Source organism: Panthera tigris, chromosome B4 (assembly GCF_018350195.1).
Source record: "Panthera tigris isolate Pti1 chromosome B4, P.tigris_Pti1_mat1.1, whole genome shotgun sequence".
In the NCBI taxonomy this organism is placed as follows: Eukaryota; Metazoa; Chordata; class Mammalia; order Carnivora; family Felidae; genus Panthera; species Panthera tigris.
This window is the reverse complement of record NC_056666.1, coordinates 82,831,784-82,856,701: the sequence shown is the minus strand read 5'-3', so window position 1 is coordinate 82,856,701 and position 24,918 is coordinate 82,831,784. Positions and strand designations below refer to the sequence as shown.

The following is a 24,918-nucleotide window of genomic DNA, read 5'->3' as shown; positions in this document are numbered from 1 at the left end:
TAAGCTTTGAGGTTAGCTTCACTTGGATTTCATTCCCAAGGCCCTCTTTGCTGAGCTGTGTGTGACTTGGATCTTCAGGCCATGGCATTAGTGAGTAAAGAAGGGATAACATCAGGTGCTAGTTCTGTAAAACTCTTCTCTACATTCGGCTCTGCTAAATACCTGTTTCTTCTCCCTCGCTAGCTTCCTACTATCCCTTTCTTTCCCTCCAAAGCAATATTGTTTATTCCCTGGGCTATTCTCTTGATCCTTAGTACCTGATTACTAAAAGGAAGCAACCCAATCCTTATAAATAGTTGTTGTTCTTGACACTCTGGGTGGGGGTGGGGAGACGAAGAGGTTCCAATCATCCAGAAAACCTGATCTCCCAAACTGCATGGTCAGATGTACCCAGTGAAACCTGTCCAACACTGGAAATTTTATTTCTTTTTTTTTTTTCCATTTTTTTGATGGCAACTATAAACTCTCCCGGTTTCTCTTCCTTGCTGGTGTGCAGTGAGCTTGCAGTACGAGGAGAACTTAACTAGCTTAATTCTGCTCATCGATCTAGATCAGAGTTCCATTGCAGGATGGAAGGAGGAGCAAGTCAATAGAAGAGAGAGAGGAGGAATATCAAAGGGTCCGAGAGAGAATATTTGCCCGAGAGGTAAGTGTAGCTTCTGAGAGTTGTCAGCCCATAGCTTTTAGCTCTTAATCTTTGGAACTGTGATTGGAATGAACCCTCCGTAAATGTTTTGTTGTTGTCTTTTTTTAACCAACATCAGCCAGCTCCAGTTTGGTTCTCAAATGTGGCTTACTGGGAAACTGCAGATTTTTATTTGTATTATTTTTCATACGCTTTGCAGTATGGCATACCAAGAGAACAAATGGAATGGCTGAATTTGGTAGATATGATTAGACTGAAAATAGAAATGGTTTTGGCAGGCCTTATGGAAGGGCCCTGACTCTTGCCTGTCCATCCCTTCTCCCACTTCCCCTCTTTCACTCCCACTATCCATTTTAGGCATCTTTGCTTCTAAGTGGAAAACTTAGTATCCACACAGCCTGTATACATCCATCTTGTTTGGCCAGCCTCATTTTTAGGATATGTTGGTGGTTGTTAGAGCACAGATCTGGCATCCATTCTCTGAGCTCCACATTCCACATGCACAGAGGGTACCACTTACTATTCCCTCCTGTCTCTATCTGAACAGGAAGTCTCTTTCTTCCTCTATTTCCTACCTTGCTTCTTAGAATAGTATGGACTCTGTGGGCCAGAAGGCAACACGATCACTTTAGGCAACTTTATTCTTAAGAAGTGTGGGCCATATTAAATACACCCGGTACCCCTGTATTTGGTGGCCTTTGCCTACAAGACTCAAGAGAAGTATAGCAGAAATTCAGGAAAGGCTGTAGATAAGCAAGAGAGGAACAGATCTCCAGAAAATGTAGGCTCAAGATAGCAGCACTGTCTTACAGTCAAATTAGCAAACAAAGGAGGAAGAGCCAGCCTACCTTTGTAGTCAAAAGATGGCCAATTCTAATCAATATACTTCGATGAACACTACTCTCCTCTCATTTCCCCACTCTCCCCTCCGTCAGCAAGACAAAAAATACATTTATCTCTCCATCATCACCTAGCTCAGAAAAACATTGTCTCTGACTTCAAGAAAACTGAACTCCTCTATGAACGTGTTCCATTGTCTCAGGAGACCCAAGTGTTCCAAGGATCCTCAGTAGGGACAGATTCACAACAAACCTCCTGACCAAGGAGAAGGAATCATCTTACCTTCTGTTATATAGACTTCCATTCTGAGTCGGAAAAAAATCTGTCCTCCAGATTATCCAACCATAGCCCAAAGAGGGTCCTCTGCCTTTACCTGCAAACCAGTTGGGTGGAATGAGAGGAGAGAGGTCACTTGTACATGGCTGTGGCCGACGATGACCCTAAGTTGTGGACAGAGCAGGTTGGTGGATGATAATAACAAACATTTATATAGTGCTTACTATCTTTGAGACACTGTTCTTAGCACTCTGCATAAATGTATTTAATCCACACTAGGTCTTTGAGGTAGGTTATGTTATTTTCCTCATTATGAATGAGGGACTGAGGCATAGAAGGTTAAGTAATCTTAGATCAGAGCTCTAGTTAGTGAAAGGGTTGATATTTGAGCTCAAGCAGTCTGGCTCCTAAAGTAAACCACCTAAACTTAACCCCTAAAGTAAACCACCTCTCAATAGCTTGCTCTGCTCTGGGCTCTTCAGATTAGGAAGTACCAGTGATATCATAGTATAGCTATCTGTGATGTGCTGCTCTGCTTCCCTGACACATGGTAAATGACTGTCCCACCATGCCAGCCATTAGCAAAGCCATAGAGCCTCTGAAAGCACAAGTAGCTTTTAATACGGTATTGGGGCTATTTGGAACACCAGAACATAAGTGTGTACAACTGTAACAAAATCACAGTTAGCTCTTCTCTCCTTTTCTCCTGATTTCCAGTCTCTCAAGCCTCTACTAATTTATGTATTCTTTGTTAAATCCTTGTGGATTTACCACTTTTCATTTCAGCACTTCCTAACTCTTGCTGTGTTAAAAGCATCAGGAATCTCAGAAGGTCTAGACAAGGAAACATGTCCAAAGCCCACCATACTCGAGATTCCCTTGTGGAGAGGAACCTGGCCAGTCAGAGGGAGCTGATTAAGGGTGGAGTCGTAGGTAGGGGCAAATGGGAGGAAGAGGCAGGCCAACAAGAAAGGGAAGTGGCAAGAAGGGTGTTTGGATGGAAATGCTGCCGCTGCAACCTTCTCTGGAGCCTGAGCTGTGTACTGGGAGAGCTGCCCCACTTAGGCTCTGCTCTGCACGGAGCCCACTCTGCTCAGCAGCTGGACACTCTTGGTACCTTTTTCTAAGGCTTGGGAGTGCATCATAATGCTCACTTCACTCAGCTCAGTGGCTTTGTCAGGAAACGATCCCCAAAAGGAATGTTGCAGGCTTTTAATTCTTTCATTTTTTCTAGGCTCCGAAAAAGTACCTGCTTCCCCAATTTCTTACTCTCCTTGGGTCTCAGGTCAGAATGTCTTTCATTTTGGCCAGTGTGGAGGATAGAAATGGAATAGTCATTGAGGATGACTTCCAAAAAAAAAAAACTAAATTTCTTTCTCTTGTCTCCCTTTTCCCTTCCCTTGATCACACTCTTTAGGACCAAGCACACCAATTATTATGCTCGGCTTTACCTCTTAGGGAAAATAAATTTAGAACTAAAAAGGAAATAATAGGTTAATACTTTCCTCTTCCTCCTTTCCATACTCCCACTTTTATCAGTGTCTCTTTTTTTTTAACACTCTGTGGGAAGGCTAAAAACACTGAATGCTCTTTCCCACTAAAGGTGAGAGGTCAGATTGGGTGTGTGGGTGTGGGTCATCCTGTCCCTGCTCCCTCTCTCCCTGTTGGGGGGTGAGCGTGGTTTGAGGACCTTGGGTATTCATAGCATCACGGACACCCTTTTCGGTTATGCCATGCTGTTTTCTTATAAGTTATTTTCCGTTTTCTCCCCTTCACCTAGACTGGCCAGAACGGATATCTAAATGACATCAGGTTAGTACCACTTAGCATGTTCCCTGCTTCTCATTGAGCTTTGTCAGTGAGGTTAATATAATCCTGTAATGATGCTTTTCTTTGATGTTAACCAACAGACTCTCCAAAGAAGCCTTTTCTTCTAGCTCTCACAAGAGAAGGCAGATTTTTAGGTACCTCTGTGTGATCTATATCTCTCCTTGTCATTGTTTGTTTTTTTTTTTCTCTTTTTTTGTTTTGTTTTTGTTTTGCTGTAATCTTTTCAGCGGAGTGAGTTTGCTCCATGCATGGCTGCTTGTGGAATAATTCACTTTGTGGTTTTTGCAACATTGGATATTTTTCCCGATTAAAAAAGAAATGGCTCCTGCTCAATGACTTTATTTTTGTTGTTGCTGATCTCATTTTAAGTCATGGATAGGTGGTGAAGGGGACCAAATAGGTGTGTCTGGGATAGGAACTGCTCATTTCCAGAAGTTGCTGGAATTGGGCATTTGGGGAGGATTTCAACATGTATTTATATTAAGGTAAAAGAATGGGTATCTTCTGGCTACGTTTTCTGCTATGAAAGGTGTGAAGAGCTTATCCCTGACCCAGCGTAGGGAATGTTTTATGTCTTTAAGAAAGAATAGAACACACACACATACACACATATAAAAACAAACATCTCTGTCTATGCAGTTTTCTCTTTGGGACAACATAATGTGTAAGATGACCTCAGAAAAGACTTCTTTTCCTTAGAATGGACTTAGAGCATATCTTTTTTATATGACTGCCCATGACTTGCTGTTAACATTGGTGAAAGCTGCTATATTAACTTCTTCAGGCCTAATATTCTCCATTTTCCACAAAGCAGTCATGAGAATCTCCCTTTCATTTCAGTCTCTCAGTCCTACTCTAGAGGATCACACAATGCGGTGATGAGAGAAGCACTTCATTAGGACCCTATCTGGTACCAACTGATTTTAAGTATATTCTTCCCATTTTACCGATAGGACAACTATAGAGTAGAGAAAACTTGAGTATTCAATATTAGGCTTCAGGTCTAACCCATTCCAAAGGGCTTCTTTCTTTTTGAATCCTAAGCTTGATGGGAACTGAGATTAGTCAGAGCTCTCATTCCCAGCACTTCAATTGTCCCTTCCCCCCTGTCCTTTCTAAAGTTAGTCAGACCACATAGAAATTTGGATCACAAGATTTCTCATTCTTTGAAGGGGGGCGTTATCTCCTTTCCCATATCTCTGAACTCTTTTTCCTAGACCATCCCACCCTGAGGTCCATCGGAAAGCCCTTAGGCAGTAAAGGCTCTGCATTGTTCATGGTGGTCAAAATAGATCCCCCCCCCAAAAAAAAAATAAATAAATTCCTGTTCCATATTGTATACTTCAAGGTCATGAATCAGCCCAGAATATCTGTAATAAACAGGAGTTTTAAGCAAACTTCTTTGCACATGCTAATGCACAGGGCTTTATGGTTGCCAAAGTATACTGTATCTGATTCAGATTTCTCAGTGTCCTGATTTGGTAAGCTGGTTTACACGGAAGAAAGAAAACAAAAGCAGAGAAATTAAGTAGCTAACCTAAGTTTATGTGGCTATTAGTGGCAAAACTGGGACTCTTTGTCCAGTGTTATTTCACCACACCACACCAGCTCTCTACAAATATCACCCCTTCCTCTCTGAGTAGTGTTCCATTTGGAACCCTAATTCAGATTCACTGCTAAGAATGATGCCCTTATCAGTGCTGTGGAGCATTGAACTACATCAGACTGTGCTGATAATAGCTCCAAGGATCTAGTGAGCAGGTATAACCCTGTCCTATCCATATCTCCTTGTAAGCTGCTGCTTTCCATACTATGTGTTGGTTAAAGATCTAGGTCATCTAATATGCAATTCCATGGACTCTGAAGGGGGTGTCTTCTATTTGGGTACTAGTCCAGAATTCTAGTGATGAGAAGCTGGTCTTCTCTAACTGCTTTATACCTTTCTTCCCAAGTGTGTGACACAAATACTGATATACCACATTCCATCATTCACTTTGGCAATAACTAGGGCAACTTCCTAGTTCTTTGGAAGATTCTATTCCATTTGATAAATAAGCCATTACTGACATTTACTGTCACCTCTTAACACAGGCCTCCCTACCCACTCTTCAGACCTGATAAACTGAACTTTTCACCATCATAAATCTACTCATGAAAGCTAGGTCAGCTTTGATTTTACAGGAGTATGAAGTGTGAATGCTCTCTGTCCTGTACCCCCATCTCTCCAACACACACACATAGCCCAATCCAGGGCTTAGAACTGAGTCTGGGAGTTTTCCCTAGTTGCCTTATGTTTAGTGAAGTGGAAAGACATGGTTTAGTTGTAGAGAAGAAAAACTGATCTCTTTCCTGGCCAATACACAACTCAGATTCCCTAACTCTTGGGGGTGTAGTGTACGAACCCTGGCTAGACCATCAGACTAGCCACATTTCGAACACTTGGCCATCATCGTCTTGGGGGAACTGGATGAGTACAGAAGTGCTGCCACTTTGGCTCAAGCTTCCCAGGGTGTTTGGTTTAAAGTTGACTCATCACTGTTTACCTCTAGTAGAAAGAGAAAGTAAATGGGAGAATTGTCCTAAAAGATAGTGCTGTGTTTGATTTAAGTGTAAAAGTCCATTAGGACTTGTCTTGTAAAATTCAAGCTCTAATCTCACCCATTGCCACTGCTGTATCCGCTGCCCCATAAACAGACACATCTTTATTGAGTCCTCTCAGTAGGCTTGCCTTTGTCCATTGAGTCGGAGCTATTGGCTCTCACTTCAGGTCTGGTTCTGTTCCTGGAGAGCCCCTGATTTATGTTTCTTTCTTGTTTCCCATCCTACTTTTGACATTCCCAAGACAAAGGGATAAAGTTTTAGGGAGACAGGGATATTTTCCAGTTCTCTACTCTTACATAGAAGCACTGAGGTTATATATATATATATATATATATATATATATATATATATATATATCCATATCCACTTGGGATTCGGAGAAGAATTAGCATGTCCCTAACCAGCTGTGCCAGTGTGTTTGTTCTTAGCCCACCATGATTGCCTTGACCAAAACTTAAAATAGTGACCCTAGTCTTTATTTTTGCCCATTTTCCCTACAGTACCTTTGGAGCAGGTATTCTAATGAAGAAAGGTATTTTCTTTAATATTACCCTCATAAGAAAACACCTTTTTTTTTAATGAGAATAACTCTGAGCCTCGTGTCTTTGAAACTAAGGGGATTGGATGGCGTTTGTATTTGCTTTAGGTGGGATGGTAGTGCAAAGGAGGGAACCCAAACTACTATGATTTTTGCTCACCTGCTCCCCAGTATATATACCAAAACCTTTGTAATTGTTGCCTTTGGTTTCTTTAGTTCAGAACTTATTGGGGGTGGGAGATATGAAAGGAAAATTCCTGGTTCTTGGTTGCTTATTAAGAAGCAGTAAGAGCTCAGTAAGACTTAGGGTTTTTAGGTCAACCCCATCTGTCTTGAGGACAACTGTTTATGATCCTAGGCAGTGATTACAGCATCAGGATAACCCTGATGCTTCCTGAGAAAAATAAGAGAGGAGGAGTCCCTCTTCTCAATAGCCTTGTGCCTTGCCTAGGGCAATAGGGTTATTAATATGGTGGCAGGTGGGCACAGTGAGCCCCCTGCTCCTTGCCATCCTGGGTCCCAAGGGCATATTTACTTGATCATGTTGAAGACTTTAGCCCGTAGAGACCCTGGAACCAGTAGTTTATAGATACCATCACAGAATTGCCACAAAACAGGTTGGGTCAATTTTAGACTATCAGATTGAGTTTTCCAGAGTGACCCGTTAATGAATATAGTCCTCTTCCCACTCCTGGAAAAGTGGTACCTCTGCTGGCTTTGACACATGTTATGTGGAAGACCTGTTATATTTATCCATGTCATTGGCTACCCCTGCCTTCTAGCAATAGTAGCTTCTAGGAGTCCTTTTGTCTTAAGAACTCCTAGAAGGAGGTGGTACCCCTCTGCTCCCCACTATCTCCTGCATGTGTGGGATCCCTGCGGGGGCAGGGGAAGAGACCGCAGCCAATCTCAGCATCATGTATATGGTTTCCCATCCACCTCTGGTCTCATATTGAATTAGCTGCCAGTGCACTGTCTTCCAGATTTGCCTCTGTGCTCTTTGTTACTGTACTGGATCTTGTTCTGTCTGCTCCCAGCAAGTCTTGGTTGGCCAGCCAACTAACAAGAAATCAGTGTCCATCCTCCTCCCAACCCTCACCCCTTCTTTGTTATCGAAGGAATAGAAATGAACTCTCTCCTAGCCCTTCTGCCGAAGTGGTAGGTGGGGGGTGCTCTGACCACTGTGGTCTCTGCAGGGGGAACCGTGAGGGGCTGAGCCGAACCTCAAGCAGCCGCCAAAGCAGCACAGACAGCGAACTCAAATCCCTGGAGCCACGGCCTTGGAGCAGCACAGACTCTGACGGCTCTGTCCGGAGCATGCGGCCCCCTGTCACCAAAGCCAGCAGCTTCAGTGGAATCTCTATCCTCACCCGAGGGGACAGCATCGGGAGCAGTAAAGGTGGCAGTGCAGGAAGGATCTCCAGGCCAGGTACTACAGCTTCTGTCCTTCAGTGTCATGCTCATCATTTCTTGCTTGTCTCCTCTAAAACATCATTGATGTTTGGAGCACCTGGGTGGCTCAGTCAGTTAAGCACCTGACTTCAGCTCAGGTCATGATTTCACAGTTCATGGGTTCAAGCCCCGCATCGGGCTCTGTGCTGACAGCTCAGAGCCTGGAGCCTGCTTCGGATTCCGTGTTCCCCTCTCTGTCTCCTCCTACCCCACTCACACTCTGTCTCTCTCTGTCTTTCAAAAATAAATAAATGTTTAAAAAAAAAAAATCACTGAGGGGCGCCTGGGTGGCTCAGTCGGTTAAGCGTCTGACTTCTGCTCAGGTCATGATCTCGCGGTTCGTGAGCTCAAGCCCCGCGTCAGGCTCTGTGCTGACAGCTCAGGGCCTGGAGCCTGCTTCCGATTCTGTGTCTCCCTCTCTCTCTGACCCTCCCCCATTCATGCTCTGTCTCTCTCTGTCTCAATAATAAATAAACTTAAAAAAAAAATTAAAAAAAAAAATCACTGATATTTACTTCTAACAAAACATTTCTCTCACAGTATTGTGTCCTGGAAAGCTAACATAGCCAGATGAGGAGAAATTTGATTTCTTGGATCCCCTGTTTTTTGATTCCTCTCTCCGATTTTCTTTATAACCTTCTTTCCTAATTGGAAAAATAAATAAAAGGTTGCGATTAGATTATTTTATCTTATTTCAGACCAAGGCTGGGCATCCCTGTCAGCCCAAGTTCAAGTTGTATGCTAAGATGAGAATGATACTGCTTTCATTCTGTGGCCTCTGAGATTATAAAGAGGGTTGGTTGAGCAGAAGGAACCTTTGGAGTTGAGCTGTTTGTAATTAATTGGTAGCAACCGATAGGCCACAACTGCAAGAGATGCTGTGGCTGCTTCCCTGGAGCCCAGTCACTGAGGAGGAGCATATGTTCCACATGCCAGCCCTGTAACCACCCTTCAGCTCTCCTGATGTGCAATGTAACCTTCTCCATTTATTCCTATTGTACTCTTTCTTAGCAGGGGGTATTTAGCTCTTTATACCCAGTGGGCCTCCATTTCACCCTCCTCCCATCTCTGAAGAATCCTTGCATCTCATCCCAGAAGTTCTGTAGGTTTTGTCCTCAGAAGACATCAGTAGTGGTGAAGATTCTGCCTCTGTTAGGTCTCTGATGGCCTTCTCTGTTACCTCCTCTCTAACCCCACTGCCTCTGCCTTTATCCAGGCCTTTATCTTCTTTTATTTAGGTATGACGCTAGCCCCCAAGCTGGTTTCCCTGCTCCACCCTTAGCCCTTTTAGAACCGGTTTACTAGTCTAAAACACAGATCTAATCGTGTCAGTCGTCTCTTAAAATTAACATTCATGTTTCTGCATTCCTGGCATAATAAAATCCGAATGACTTAATGTAGCGTTGCTTCCTGACCCCAGTTTGCCATCTCAGTCTTACTCCCAGATATCCTTCCTCCTCTGGCCCTCCAGCCATTTCTTGAATATGATATTAGCTTCATCCCTCCTTGGTCTAACAAGCCTTCTATTCATCCTGCAAATCCATTTCTCCTCCCACTTCCTGTTTAAGTGAGTTACTGCTTTCTCATCTTTGCTTCCATACAACTTTGTTCATATCACTGATGTATCCCTTATCCTTATCAGATCGTAATTGCTGTGTGAACGTCCATCTCCTTTCGGAAGATCCTGTGCTGCTTAAGGGAAAGGACTGTGTTCTCTTCACCTTTGAGTCCTCAGTTCATTATGCAATGCCTAGCACATAGCAGATACTTAGTAGAAGTATTTTGTGTGAATGCGTGCATGACTTGGAGAGCCTGGAAATGGGAAGAATAGTTGGGTGACAGTTGTGCGTATGTGTGTGTACAGGCAAGTGCTTGGAAAGGCCAGATTGCCTTCTCAGCAATTCCTGTGAAATGCTGCAAGTTGAGGAGAAATCCAAGAGAAGCCAGGTCTCTTTCAGGACTGGGAATCTGTACCTTCCCGGGAAGCAGACAGTCATGTTCTCAGCTGTCTGGTCATGTTGGACAGGTTCTTGGTACTTCAGCGGAGGCAGCTTGTCAGCCTCACGTTTTGTTCAATTCCAAAATCCAGTATCGACGGGTGCGGTGTTTACTGTTCCCGGGGAACAGAAACCTGCTAAGATGAGGACTCCCATCAGCAGGGCAGCTGCTCATTCATATCTGTGCTCATTCATGGATCTTCCCAAGACAGTGGGGGAATGGACAGAAGGGAAGTGAAGAGAAACAGGAGAGCAGGAGTAGCACCCTACATGTCCAAGGGTGGCATGTTCACGGCTGGTGCTTACAACTCTTGGTGGGTCTCCTCTTTGCCTTAGGTTTGGCGCTAGGTGCCCCAGAAGTGTGCAACCAGGTCACCTCATCCCAGTCTGTCCGGGGCCTTCTCCCTTGTACTGCCCAGCAGCAGCCGCCACAGCCACAGCCGCAGCAACTTCCTGCGCTCCCACCCACGCCTCAGCAACAGCCACCCTTGAATAATCACATGATCTCACAGGTGAGTCACCAGCAGAGCCCCTCCGCTCTGATTCAAGCAAGCTCTGGAAGTACAGTCATGTCTGTTGTGCTGTGGGTGGCAGGAAAGATCTGTTGTTGGAGACCTGCCACTCGCTCCCCCGTTTCTTATTTGTTAGTTGTGGGGAGAGAAGAGTAAGGTAAGGGTTTGGCCAAAGTGCTCTTAGAGTCAGCCTGGGAGCTTTTTGCCTTCTGTTTCTTCCTTTTCTTCCTGAGAATTGCCAGTGGGATCTTTTACCCCATTCCACATTTCTGCTGTACCCCATCTCCCTCTACATCCTGTGTAATTAGCAAGGCGATTTTGTTCACTGCATCCATATATGGAGCTTGAAAAAAATCATGGCTCTCACCATAACCAGCTGGATGTATTCATGTGACTGTTGACCCGCAAACACATATTTATGGATTGGGGTTTGAGAAAAGGAAATCTACTCAAGACCCCTTCCATACATATGCCATAAGGCACAATCCCCCCAAAGTTGTCTTTGTTTCCCATGCCACGAAAGAGCTCTTTCTCCTTCTGTTGCTGGACTGGTAGATATTAATATCAAGTAGGGTTTGCGTGAAGTTTCCTTTCTGTAGAGATCACACAAGTCTTCAGCATCAGAATCCGAGCCTATTCTAAACTGGGACATCAGTGTTGTAGGTTCAGGTCTCCCTGATACTCTGAGCAGAGCTGCTCATGAGTGGAGTCCATCCTGTAGCCTGGGGTATGTCTGGCGGTGGTCTCTGCCAGTCAGAAAGCCCGTATGTCTGCACTCTACTGCTACAGTTCTTCTCATTGCACCTCCCAGGCTCCCTTGCCTCTGGGCTTAGTCAGTTCAGCTTGGCATCAGCTCTATCTCTTCCATAGGTAAAAGAAGCAAATCACAAGCATTAACACCCCAGGAACTGGAAACTAGACTGCAAAGAGCCCAGGATGGCCCCGTATTACCCCATTCTGATATTGTAATGATCTAGGAAACCCTGCTTTGTGTCTTAATGTAACCCACATGCAGATCATTCCAGGCCTTTAGCTTGGCCCCTAAGTCAGTTTCTCTAGAGTTCTGACTTTTGTTCTTGCTTGATCACCATCTATCTCATTAAGTCTCATTCATGTCAGCTTACCTCACTCCGTACAGAGGTGTGGCACACGTGTGTGCATTCCATTTGTGTCTTCATTCAGACCTATAAATGGGTACACCTCTCTCTCTCTGGGTATCTCCTACTGTGTTTCTGTGTGTGCCTCACTTTTCTAAGGTCCCAGTGTTTGAGTTTTCTAAAATGTGTGTATTTTAATACAGTCTTCCTCCCTTTTCTCCGTCTTAGTCTTCATCTGCCTCCTACTTCCATCCATATGTAGAAACAGACAAGAGTGGGAAAGGAATAAAGAGATCACTAGAATAACCATTTGGGACTGAAAAAATGTTAGAATGTCTAGGTGTCTGGCCCTAAATCCCAAACTTTTACTCAGATTCTGGCCCTGCTTCTGGATCATGAGGTTCTGAGAGTCAGTCATTGATATTGACTGATCTCCTGCAGGAGGTATGGTACTAGGTTAGGCCCTGTAGATTGGAGATCTCTGTTTCCTCAGAAATCCATTCTTAAGGTTAACTGTGATCACAAACTCCAAACTAAAAGATCTTTTCCTGGTTAAGGTTTGGTGTCCCTGAAGCACTTAATGATGGTGGCTAATATACTACCACCACCCCACTATTTATTTTTTTAATGTTTATTTACTTTTGAGAGAGAGAGAGAGAGAGAGAGAGAGTGGGGGAGGGGCAGAGCGAGAGGGAGACACAGAATCCGAAACAGGATACAGGCTCTGAGTTGTCAGCACAGAGCCCGACGCGGGGCTCGAACCCACAAACCGTGAGATCATGACCTGAGCCAAAGTCGGACGCTTAATGGACTGAGCCACCCAGGCGCCTCCGCCACCCCACTGTTTATACCTTCTTTTTTTTCCTCTCCACTTTCCCCCCTCTCTCTCTATCCCTTCTTCTTCCTATTGCCTTTTTCTTTCTTTGTTTTTTTCTCTTTTTCCCTCTCAGGACTGGTGGCTCTCCAGTCTCAAGGTGCTGAGCCCCAGCATATTTATTGTTTAGTTTCACAAATGGTTTGCAACAGTGCAGGGATGAAGGAAGGAACCACAACACACATACATGCCACCGTGCTGACTCTAAAGGTTTTCCTTTCGGAGAAATAGCAAGAAAAGCTCTGTGTTCCAGGCCTGGGGACAGTGCTAGAAACTATGTTAAACTTTCCCTTCCTGGCAGGCCTCCGCTGTTGGAGCAGACCTCCCTATGTAAAACCAAGGGGTGAGGTTGAGAATTAAAGGGCCAGTGGCTACCTTTTGCTGTGTTTACCTAAGGTAGAGTGGACCACTTGAAAAGGAGGAGTCCTCTGGGAATCAAGTCAGGCAGCCCAGAGCCAGCGATCTAGCCCAGAATTCACCAGCAGGTGGCAGTCATATCCCTCATGGCCAGTCTTTGGCTTCCTCATGGTATTTCGGAAGCTCCCTAGCCCTGGTGTTTGAGACTGTCTGAGAACTGTCGCTGAGGGTAGTGGTGGAAGAACCTAAAAACAGCACTGAGACACATACTTTTACCGCTACTCTTCTTCAGTCAAAAGAGGCCTACGAGAGGAGCATCATTTCTTCCCTCTTTACTTTTTACTCAAATGTGTAAGAAATGTGAGGAAAACAGGCAGCTGTACCTATGGCTACCCCTTCTCCCCCAAAGGATGTAAGATCTGAAGCATAGTAGACCCTTACCCAAGAGAAAGGAGAGGATCAGGGTAATAGAACACGTGTTTAAAAGCTACCAGCACAAGGAGCTCATGCTTAGCAGCTTGGCCAGCAGTTACATTTGAAATGCCACTGGCTCACAGAACATGGGCATGCCAGGAGAGCTGGGAGTCTATCAAGGCTGCGGTAATGTCTCCCCCAGTCTCACAGTGGATTCTCAGGAGCTTTTTCTTAACCAAGATGACTTACATTTTATTTTCAACAAACTCCAGGTATCAGGAGCTTTCTCTGTTTTGGAGGTCTTCTAATTCCCGGACTCTGCCTCCAGAACTGCTAGTCCCCTCTATGAAAGAGTCTCCAGGAGGTATATGGCAAAAGACGATATTGACACCTTGGTCCCTGATACCTCTTAATACTCTAAATTTGGAAGGAGGGAGGAGAATCATACAAACAAAACAATGTGTAAATCTGTTTAACTTCTTCCTTCACCCGCTCCCTACTGTTAAGAGTGGAGTGGGAAGAATATGTCAGGCAGAACTAGGTTCCCATCCCAGCTCTGCCACATTAGATGTGTGATCCTGGACGTGTGACTGAATTTCTCTGAGCCTTACTACCTTAACTGCAAATACAAGCGATCCTGTCTCCCTGTGGATTACTGTGAGTCTGTAATGAGATATGTATGTAAATGAGACAACGTATAAAATGTTATTTCCCCCTCTCTTCGTAGCCTCTCTCCTTTTCTCCCACCTCATCTACCACCAGGGGCTACAGCTAGAGAACCGATTCTCCAGGAGAAGTGATTGAAATGGCTGGAGGGGAAGAAGAGAGAAAAAAAATAACTCCCCATTAGTTGGTTTAGAACACATCATGTTCCTAATAAACAAATCCTCCTGCTTGAGGCTAGTGAAGGGACTAAAGGAACAAAATCTAAAGCAAGGCTATTTATATTTTATTCCACATCCCTCCCTGTTTGCTTATGGGGGCATTTTTCATACTGCCCTCACAGCCTGGAGGAGCACAGAACAATCATGGAGCAGGAGGAAGTAGCTGGAACTGGGCATAAACTGGCTCTTATTTCCTTCTGTACCCTTGGGAGGGAGACGATCCTTGTGAATGAGCTCTTCCTCCAGGAGAGCTGTGGTGTGAAATCAGGAGTGTGGCCGGGAAAGCTGAGCCAGACCTTGGATGACCCCTCCTACAAAAGCAGGAATCCCTTCTCAAGTGGGCATTCAAGGAGGGTTATGGTCGTGCTCCCCAGGGGTCGTATGTTCAGAAAAAATGCTCTGGGAAAAGCCGTGTTTGGAATCAGGCAGCAGACACACCGCCTCTGAGAGTCCTAAGATTGCTCTCAACGACTGCAGAGTTCTGAGTAGCTAATGGGTGGAGTATGCACTGCAGCAGGCCTCTCCTGATAGGAGAGATTGCGTATCTGTCGTCGATTCGGATGCGAAAGCCACAGGCTGTCCTGGGCTTGGTCTCCAGTCTGCTCAGCAGACTTGCTCTTCATGTGACATTTTTTTATGATTAACCTTGTTGTTCCTCCCCTTTCCCTCCCCACCTCTGCCCTCCCTCCCCCTGCCTCTCCCTGCACTTCCCTTTTCTCTTCCCTGTTCCACATGCCTCTCTGCTGGTCCACAGCCAGTCCCAGCTCTGCAGCCCTCTCCGCAGCCTGTTCAGTTCTCTCCAGGCTCCTGTCCCCAAGTCCTTCTGCCAGTCTCTCCGCCCCAGCAGTACAACATGGTATAAACTCCTTTCCCCTTTTTGTCGTGTCCATGTGTGGTATGTCTGTGGGTCCGTCTGGGACAAAGCAGCTGTACTTTTTGGAGGGCCATGTTAAAAGGCATATCTTCTTGAGCAAAGGGCCAGCATAGGCTGAGCTATGTTCCATTCTGGTGGCCGCATCCCAGCACTTGTGGCATCAAAAGATGCCTAAATGTAAGACAGAGAGGAGCACTGGTTCCCCTGAGTCTCGGGAGAGGTACAGAATTGGATATTGCTCTAACCTGGGCTCCTTGTCTTTCTACTGTGTGCATCTTTCATCCCTCCTCCTCCCTGGATATGTCTGAAGAACCCAGTTTATCCCATATAGGATGGTTTTCTGTCATTTCCTTTGAAGGTAAAAACACAACTGCAGATTTGTTTGGTATCATCGGTCCAAACTTAAAATGTTCCCCTATGTTACTGTGTTATTTTATATTTAAAAAAAAAAAAAAAGGCGCCATTTCCACAGCATAGCACATGCTGTTTAAATTGTTTGTACCCTAGCTACAAATCCTGTGAAGACCTGATCCACCTCATAGTTGATAACTTTTTTTTTAAACTTAACATCTTTTTTTTTAATGTTTGTTTATTTTGAGAGAAAAAGAAAGTATGAGCAGGGGAGGGACAGAGAGAGAGAACCCCAAGCAGGCTCCATGCTCTGCGAGGAGCCTGACTTGGGGCACAGTCCCATGACCTTGAGATCATGACCTGAGCCGAAATCAAGAGTCCTCTGTGTTTAACCGACTGAACCACCCAGGTGCCTGCCCCATAGTTGATAACTTTTATCATGGTTATCAGAGCCCTGATTATTTTTAATTTTGTGTTAACCACACCTGTCTGGTTTTTGGTTTTTTTAATGTTTATTTATTTATTTTGAGAGAGAGATCAAGAGCAAGTGGGAGAAGGGCCAAGAAAGAGGGAGACAGAGAATCCCAAGCAGGCTGTGCACTGTGTCAGCACAGAGCCTGATGCAGCGCTTGAAATCATGAACCGTGAGATCATGACCTGAGGTGAAACCAAAAGTCAACTGCTCAATCAACTGAGCCTCCCAGGCACCCCACACCCCTTCTAATTTTTCACTAGAATCCCCTCTTTCCTTCTGCCTATATCTCCATTCTGAAAAGTTTTGGAATGTAGACCTCAAAATTATCTGCAATCCAGTCCTCTTATCATCTATTCCTGCTCACTAAGGTAGCAGAACAGCTAACTTGAAGATCAGATTCCTGAAAATTAAGTGAAACCACGGGAAAGCATTGCCTTTTCTTTCTACCAGTTCCTCTTTCAAAAGAAGTCCTGCTCTGCGTGTGTGTGTGCGTGTGTGTGTGTGTGTCAACTACCGTCCGGGAAGCAGAAGGAACGAGGAAGCTAACAAATTCTAACCTATCATCATACAAGTGAGAGGCAGAACACCATCCCTCTTGCTGCTTAGAGAAGAAGGCTGAGCGAGGAGGCAATTACAGACTAGCCTGTCAGCCTCCTTGCCCTTCACCTTGGCCACTCAGCCTGGCCTCCTTTCAGAGGTGAGAATTGGAAGTAGTTCCTGAAGGGCAGGAGAACTCTAGGCAAGTGTCAGCGAACAGAGGTGGAAATGACCTCAAGAGGAGGGAGTAAGGAGATAAGCAGCAGGAGGGGGAGCCCACCAGTCCTTTTGCTGCATAGGCAAAGCTGGGGAGCCACGAGAACCTAACCATCCCTAATCCATTCGAGGTGTTACTTATCTAGGTCCTTTATTATAAAAACAGGATTTATGGCAGTATAGGGCCTTTTGTATGGTTGGAGACTGGAAGACAGGAAAAGAAGGACTTACAATCTTTTTCTTGTTAACCCATTAGTTTGTCCTGTTTTTATATATATAGAAAGTTGTATTGTTGCTCCCATCCCTCTAGGACCAATTCTAATAAAGATCAGAGTCACCGTGGCCATTGTTATGTGGTAAGGAGTCCGGTTCTGGAGTTGGGCTTTACACAGCTGTTCAGTTCATAGCAATTTTTTTTAAGATTTTATTTTTAAGTAATCTCTCCACCCTATGTTGGTCTTGAGCTCACACCCCCAAAATCAAAAGTTGCACGTTTCACCGACTGGGCCAGCCGGGCACCCCCAGTTCATAGCAATTTAAAACACCACATGACAGAAGCTTAGGGCTAAAAAGCACCTCCTAGGGCATGGAGGCAGGAGTGTCCCAAATTGGTGTAAGGAAGGAAGGCTGTAGAGAGGGTTGCTATAGCTGTCTGTCTGTCTGTTTTTGTGTTGAAGCCAAAGACTTGGGGCTTGATATGACCTCAGTCCTTGAGTCTCCCTTGCTCTCTCAACAGGCAGATGACCTCAGCAACCCCTTTGGACAAATGAGCCTTAGCCGTCAAGGTTCTACTGAAGCAGCTGACCCATCCTCAGCTCTGTTCCAGCCCCAGCTTATCTCCCAGCACCCTCAGCAGACTAGCTTCATCATGGCTTCTACAGGACAGCCCCTCCCCACGTCCAACTATTCCCCCTCTAGCCATGCGCCTCCTACTCAGCAAGTCCTGCCGCCCCAGGGCTACATGCAGCCCCCTCAACAGGTGAGCAGCATGGGCTCCCAGCTAAAATCACTAATTGAGTTTGTCCACGATTACGATCCTTCTTCCTTCCTCTAGTTTAGACAGAGCCGAGGGCGTACCTATCCCCACTTCCATTACCTCACCTTGCACTTGAGAGTTGTCTTTCTAGTCGGAAGATCGTCTTTCTCTATAACATAAATCCTTCCAGTTCTGTTTCATACTGGTATATGAATTCTGCGATTGCAGGTCCAAATATCTCTACAGATTTCTGGCTATTTACCCTGATGTATTTCATAATTGGGATGTTGGGGCTGAATGTAAGGGCCCCTCTCACATATCTGTTTCCTCTCACCATAGATCCAGGTTTCTTACTATCCCCCTGGACAGTATCCTAACTCCAACCAGCAATATCGACCTCTCTCTCACCCGGTGGCCTACAGCCCCCAACGTGGTCAACAGCTGCCTCAGCCATCCCAGCAGCCTGGTAAGAGGAACTGCTGGCGTAAGAAGGCAGTGAATAGGGGAAGGGCAGAGACTGGGAAAGAGAGTAGTACCTTCCTTGTTTAAAAAAAAAAAAAAAAAGAACAGCAGGAATGATTAGTCCCAGGAGGAACCCAGGATCTTCAGAAAAAGAAAAGGTAAAATAGACAGGAAAAGGGAAATTACTGAGAGAATGTGACCTCCTAAACATTGTTGAGACCATGCTAAGCTAATGTCTTCTATGTCTTGCCCATCCCTAGGTTTACAGCCCATGATGCCTAACCAGCAGCAGGCGGCTTACCAAGGCATGATTGGGGTCCAGCAGCCACAGAACCAGGGCCTGCTCAGCAACCAGAGGAGCAGCATGGGGGGCCAGATGCAAGGCCTGGTGGTTCAGTACACTCCACTGCCTTCTTACCAAGTGGGTACATTCTGTACTGGGAAAGATCACCCAGTCCTTGGGATGAGGAAAAGGAAGACAGTCTCCCACGTTAGCCAGTGTGACAACCCCAACACTAAAATACTGTTCACTTTCCCCTTAGAATTTGTAGGTGTTTTTCCTCTGAGAGAAAGCCCAAAGATTCTGAGAAGAGTCTTTACTTAAATTGTTTGGTCTTTATACAGCCATGCAAATGAGTATATGGCCCAGAAAAGTAAGATCTAAAGGAAATCAGGCTCCTTTCTCTGCATCAGATGCCCAAAGGGAGATAGCTCTGTATGTATTTTCTTTAGGCAGATGAGGTGAGTAGGAGGAGTCTCTAAAGGTAGGGAAGGAAGTTAGTGTCCTAGTCTAGTGATGATTTATTTGGCCATTGTCTGGATGAACTCATTAGGAGTACAAGTGGTCATTCTCTTCTCATCTCTACCCAGGTCCCAGTGGGTAATGACTCGCAGAATGTGGTCCAGCCGCCTTTCCAGCAGCCCATGCTGGTCCCTGCGAGCCAATCTGTGCAAGGGGCACTCCCAGCAGGGGGCGTACCAGTGTACTACAGCATGATCCCACCGGCTCAGCAGAACGGTACTAGGTGAGGACTCCCAGAGAGTCAGGGCCCATCTGCCATAGACCAGCAGCTATTTCCACTGACCTAAGAAAGAAGGGCAAGGGTAGAGATTCCAGTGTGCCCTAAAGCAGGTAGAATATGAGGAAATTCATTCTCCTTGTCTCGTTTTTGACTTGACATGTGAATAAGAGCTCATCAGCAGAAAAAAATTCCTGCTTCAAAGACAGAGGCTTCATCATGTCCCCCATTTTTTGTTTTTTCTAATCGGTGGGATTTAGAACTATACGATAGAGATTGCTCATCATTAAAAGAAGCAATTTGGGGGCATCTTGGTGGCTCATTCGGTTGAGCCCAGCTGACTCTTGATCTCAGCTGAGGTCAGGATTTCATGGTTCGTGAGATCAAGCCTCGAGTGGGGCTGTGCGCTGACAGTGCATAGCCTGCTCTCTCCCCCTGCCCCTCTCTCTCTGCCCCTCCCCTGCATGTGCACATTCTCTCTCTCTCTCTCTCAAAAAAAAAAAAAAAAAAAAAAACCATTAAAAGATGCAAATTGGAGTATATATATGTAAATTTTTCTACGTAACTCTATATCCGTGGATGAATCTCAGATGGTGTATCTATTTATATATATCTTAGTATAGGTCATACCTTATAGAATTTTAGAGGTAGAAGACACCTTAGAAATATTTAATCCACTCCTCTTGTTTTCCTTTTCTCCCTTCTTTTATAAATGAGGAAATTCCAGCCAGGGAGGTTAAGAAACTTACTCAAAGTCAACCAGCTAGTTAGAAGTAGAGCTGGGACTAGAAGTCAGGTCTGGGCCTATATGTATTTCTGTGTATTTCTCTCAGTGTATATGTTCACTACTTTTTGTATGTATGTCTCCACCTTATCTTGAGTTTGTGAAGGTTTTTTCCCCACTTGTCTTTAGGTAACTCTGCTGTTATGTAAACATCCTAAATCACACATCTCCTTAGTTCTTTTTTGCCCATCCCTCTCTAGCACTGTGTGTCTGTTTTTGGTACTTAGTGTTTCTCAGAATGTGTGTGTGTGTGTGTGTGTGTGTGTGTGTGTGTGTGTGTGCGCGCGCACGCGCACGCGCGCATGTGTGCACGTGGATATGTCTGGTGTTTCCACACTGTTGGGAAGAGCATGTGTCACTAACATTCCATCTGTAGCACTGATTAGCAGCTTCCTAATTGAAAGATGATCAACTACAAATATATATAATTAACTTTGAACTGATGAGTGATTTTAGAAATTGCATGGCAAATTGGTCTGGGAATGGCTGGAAGCTGCCTCTGCTTCCCACAGGGGAGGCCTGGGAAGCAGCAGCTGGTTGCCAGGAGCTGTGTTCCTCCCTCCGCCACTTTAACCCTACTCTCTTCATCCCCCAGCCCTTCTGTAGGGTTTCTGCAGCCTCCCGGCTCTGAGCAGTACCAGATGCCTCAGTCTCCCTCTCCCTGCAGTCCACCACAGATGCCACAGCAGTACTCAGGTAAGAGAATAAAGAATTAGAGGGTCTTGGGTACTGGCAAGAGCAAACGCTGCTGAAAGACTTGTGCTCTAGAGCTGGGAAGGGTGGGAGAGTTCCTGGATTGGCTCTGTCCCCAGCTGTAACACCATCACAAGAAAAGACCAGAGTCCTGACTGGTGTTTTTCCAGGAGTGCTAAAGTTGACCTCGTGAGAGATGAGGTTGTTTGCCCCATCCTATCCCTGGGAAGCCACATACTTTATTGGGTTCCTTGTGGGTTTGTTTTTTTTTTCTTTCTTTTTTTCCTTCCCTCCGAAACCAACATTACACTCACCACTCACGTGCCTTTGAGACACAAAGTGCTTACCTCTGTCTCCTGCACTCACTCTTCCTATAGACAGCTTTACTTTTTGGTTGTGAGTGTGAGGAAGCTGATAAAATGCTTTTTAAGTCCTATCTTAGATTTGTTTAGCTGCTTTTCATTTGTGCTCACATACATTGTGTCATTTTAATTCTCACCAGAACCTTGTGAAGAGGAAATTTAAGACTCAAAGAGGATAAATGACTTGCCTGAGGTCACAATCGTAGACCTTGAACTAGGGTCTTTTGCCTTTTCGTAACCCATGCTGCATCCTCAATATCACACTTTCAACAGGTCTCTGTACTCTATTCCTTTCCCTCCAGTGGGAAATAAATGAATATCGTGTTAAATAGCTAAAGGCCTTCTTTGAAGGGACAGCTATCAAGTGAATAGGCTTATACCATGCAGCCTGTCTCTTTCTGCCTCTGCCAAGAACTCTCCCAGCAGACCAAGTACAGCTACCCTTGTTTGTTTCCCTTTTACCCGACCCTGACACCGCATTACCCTGCAGTTAAAGCAGCTTCAGGGGTTCTAGTGGGGAGGAGATCTTAATGTAGCCTCCAACCATCCCCATTCTGCTCTGTTGTGGGATATCAGAGTGCCCTCTTCTGGTGAGAGGGAAGCATTTTGACAGTTTTTCCCATTTTAGAAATAAGATTTTCACATAAGAGTTTTCGCACTCTTAGTTAGATGCTGTGGAGTGAATTCCAGAATTAATCTTGCTCATAAGACAGGATCAATTCTTCTTACCTTCAAGGAGCAGTGACTTCTGCCTTCATCCAGACCAAACGTGGCTTTCTCACAGGCTGAGAGGTTTTAAATTCAACAGCCTTTACCCTTTATTACATTCCTGGTCTGTAGCTGTTTCTCCTAAGTGTCCACTGGGGGCACTTGACCTTGAAATTCCCAGCAGGATATGGAAATTGTAGAAATCAGCTCCAAGAACCGCTGTAGCCTCTGGTGGTGCTTACTACTGCAGGGCATTTTCTCTTGTTTGTTAAAACAAGTGTGTGTATGTGCAAATAGTTATACTTGTATGTGCATTTTTATGTGAATCCTTCGTGGTATATCAGTATATGTATTGGGTCTCTGTGGTTGTGTCTCTTCACCTTCAGATGAATCTGTCTTGGAATCTGAAACAAACCAAGTGAGAAGAGTTTTTCACTACCTGCTCTGGACTTAGTGCTAGGTTAAGCAAACCGGAACAGCTGTTGTTCTGAAAATTGGCAGCACCAGAGGTCTGGGCTGGGATTGGAAGGAGATCATCTGGACTCTTCCCAACTCAATAGAAATGGAGGAAGCCCTCTTCATCATCTAGTTTCCTTACTTTGGAAGTTCCTGTTATATGTCCTTTCTTCCAAACTATCCTGATTAATTGATTCGAGGCTTCTCTGATCCTTTGTACTCTTCCTAGATGATGGGACCGCCCCCCTCCTGTTCCATCCATGTCACGTAAGAAACCCATAGGCACCACATCATCGATTTTAAAAGTCTTCAGTCTCTACTCACGGAAATATAAGAGGAGGTGGAAGAAAAGAAACAAGTGCTGCTTCTTCCTTCCTTTCCAGTTTACCTCTTACTAGGAAGATAGAAGGCCAGCATAGCCCACAAGGGCTGCTATGTCACCTTCAAAGGACAGTCACCCGCCTTTCTCCCATGTAGCAACATGGTCACTTTTCCAAAAATAAAGGCAGGGATTAAGATTGGCTGTTCTTGGAACAACTGTTCTGGTTTATTAATACATTTTTGTGGTTGCCCAGTTTACCCCCAGGCCTGGACCTTAATTCTTCCACTATGATATTGGATAGCATTATAACCCCAGGAAACACTTTTCTTCCTATTAAAATGATGGTCCGCAGGTCCCTTGAGGTTTCTACAGAGGTGCTTGTCTGCAGAAGATGCACACAGACATGAAATGGCAATGATGTACACACACAGACTCCCAACTCACAGTGACACAGCACCATGGCCAGAGTGAGGTATATACAGAAATAGCCTCTCACATACTTACTGGCTCATTTTGTAGCTGAGGGGTTTCCAAAGCTGGGACTAACTCCTTTCTCTCCCACTCCCTGAAGATATTCCTCCCCTTCACCAAAAGAGGGGGAAAAAACCAAGATATTGTTGGATTCTATCCTGTAATATGGGAAAGATGCCTGTGGATATTATTTCTCTGGCCATTCCTTTCCATAGATTTGATTCTTGGTGGCAAAAGGAAGAAGTCTTATGAGTCTTCTACCTCAGTGACTAAAAAAAAACCAAAACAACTAAACAAAAACCAATTCTGCCAGACATAAATGTCATCTGTTTGTATTTATGCGGTTTGCTCTGCCCAATCGACCTTTCTGCCCAGGTTTAATGATGCCACTTAAAAAGCCATTCACACGTCCCCTCTCCTTTCAGAGCTTTCAGGCTGAAATTGATTTCCTTATTCAACCCCCTTCTCCCCCTTCCCACTTCAGCCCTCCCCTGATTATCTGGAAGTGTTGTCACTGGGCAATAGGGTGGTTTTCTCTCTTTTTTTCTTTCTTCCTTTCTTTTTCATTCTCTTTTTTTATTGTCACATCCATTTAAAAAGTAGCGACAGTTCAGCTGTAACGGATGCCACCTGCTTTTGGCTTGAGGAAGAGAAGCATAAAAATCAGCTCATCAGCGTAGTGCTCTGCGTCCCGGCTGAGTGAAGGAACAATGCTTCAGGCCAGCGGGGGAGGACTCAGTGTGGGGAGGACCAAGGCTGCCACCGACCGAGAACCCTGCCTTTGTTTTTGTTGGGATCAGAGAAAATATATGAGGGCTTTGTTCTCTTTCCCCCTCCCCTTGAGCCCTCTAATAGCTCCTTATGGCTACATGTTGGTATTAGAAAGATCTTCCGCCTTGCTTATGCCCACACCCTGCACACTCACATGTCCCCCACCCTTTCCTGGCCTGAGGCACTAGGCTCAGATTATGAGCTGCCTTCTAGAAAGCTGCAAATGTGATTATTTTTGTGTTGGCCCCCTCAGGTAGCAATGAGGTGTTTGAATAAGGTCAATTGCAATTTTGTTGGTAGAGGATGTTGGAGCAGGTGGGGCTCTTAGGATGGGGAAAAAAATGCCCAGAGCAACTACAGTACGGGGGGAGTTGTTAAATGCATGACACTCCACAGCTATTCGATTTTCTGGTGGCCCTCCTACAAGCCACGCTGATGAATACCCTGTCCCCTGTGGCAGAGGATGGGGAGAGGCGAGCCTGTCGCTCTGAGTATTTGTGCTCTCTGATTAGATGAACCCCAGAGGGTGGGGGGCCACAAATTGACTGGAGAATAGGGTTCAACAGATGCTGCGTCTCCTGAGCTGCTCTCAGGCCTCCTGCCGCTTCTTTTCCTTCCCTTTGACCGATGCTACCCGAGAAAAGCAATCGTGCTCAGTTCCCAGCATGACTGGTGCCCAGGGCAGAGGCTGCAACATTTCCCGTCACAGGAAGCAACGTGACAGCGGCAGCAGTGGCAGCCTAAGAGCACCGAGGCATGAAAACGGCAGCACTGCAGCAGGTTTTCAAGCTGGCAGCCTCCAGTCCCATTTCTCTACCACCGCACACACATGAACTCAACTTGTCCCGCAACACACATAGAGCCTGAGAGGTCAAGAGCAAACTCTCAGGCTGCACAATCCCCTGTGGGGAAGCAGAACTCCTGCCCATCCCTCCCAGCAGGGACTGTCATTCAAACTGCTTCTCCCTGATCCCTTACCTTGCTTTTCACCATGAGCAAGATTCAGGACTTAATGTTCTTCCACACTGAGCTCTTTGCTTCTCCAGCAGAGGGTAAGGCTACCCCTGGTTGTCTGTGCTAAAACTTCAGGATCACATCCAGTCAGTCACCTGAACCTGTCAGC

General features: G+C 45.3%; 1 protein-coding gene and 1 long non-coding RNA gene across 33 annotated transcripts in view; one reads left to right on the top strand and one right to left on the bottom strand.

Moving 5' to 3' along the window:
* LOC122240376 overlaps positions 1-24,918 on the bottom strand; it is a 67,620-nt gene that overhangs the window by 27,705 nt on the left and 14,997 nt on the right. For all 4 annotated transcript variants that reach the window (XR_006220010.1, XR_006220009.1, XR_006220012.1 and 1 more), the window contains 2 exons: positions 21,797-22,179; positions 1,769-1,859 (listed from right to left, as the gene is read on the bottom strand). This is a non-coding gene — a long non-coding RNA (uncharacterized LOC122240376). The remainder of the gene's footprint in view (positions 1-1,768; positions 1,860-21,796; positions 22,180-24,918) is intronic.
* The window catches only part of R3HDM2 (R3H domain containing 2), a 162,167-nt gene that overhangs the window by 129,345 nt on the left and 7,904 nt on the right, over positions 1-24,918 (top strand). For 13 of the 29 annotated variants that reach the window (XM_042992586.1, XM_042992581.1, XM_042992592.1 and 10 more), the window contains 11 exons: positions 551-646; positions 3,543-3,574; positions 3,673-3,726; positions 7,928-8,160; positions 10,517-10,692; positions 15,073-15,174; positions 17,508-17,750; positions 18,087-18,213; positions 18,470-18,630; positions 19,080-19,234; positions 20,608-20,708. In XM_042992586.1, the coding sequence (XP_042848520.1) occupies positions 551-646; positions 3,543-3,574; positions 3,673-3,726; positions 7,928-8,160; positions 10,517-10,692; positions 15,073-15,174; positions 17,508-17,750; positions 18,087-18,213; positions 18,470-18,630; positions 19,080-19,234; positions 20,608-20,708 (1,480 nt within the window). The remainder of the gene's footprint in view (positions 1-550; positions 647-3,542; positions 3,575-3,672; positions 3,727-7,927; positions 8,161-10,516; positions 10,693-15,072; positions 15,175-17,507; positions 17,751-18,086; positions 18,214-18,469; positions 18,631-19,079; positions 19,235-20,607; positions 20,709-24,918) is intronic. The other 16 variants (XM_042992584.1, XM_042992587.1, XM_042992597.1 and 13 more) reach the window with 7 other exon arrangements.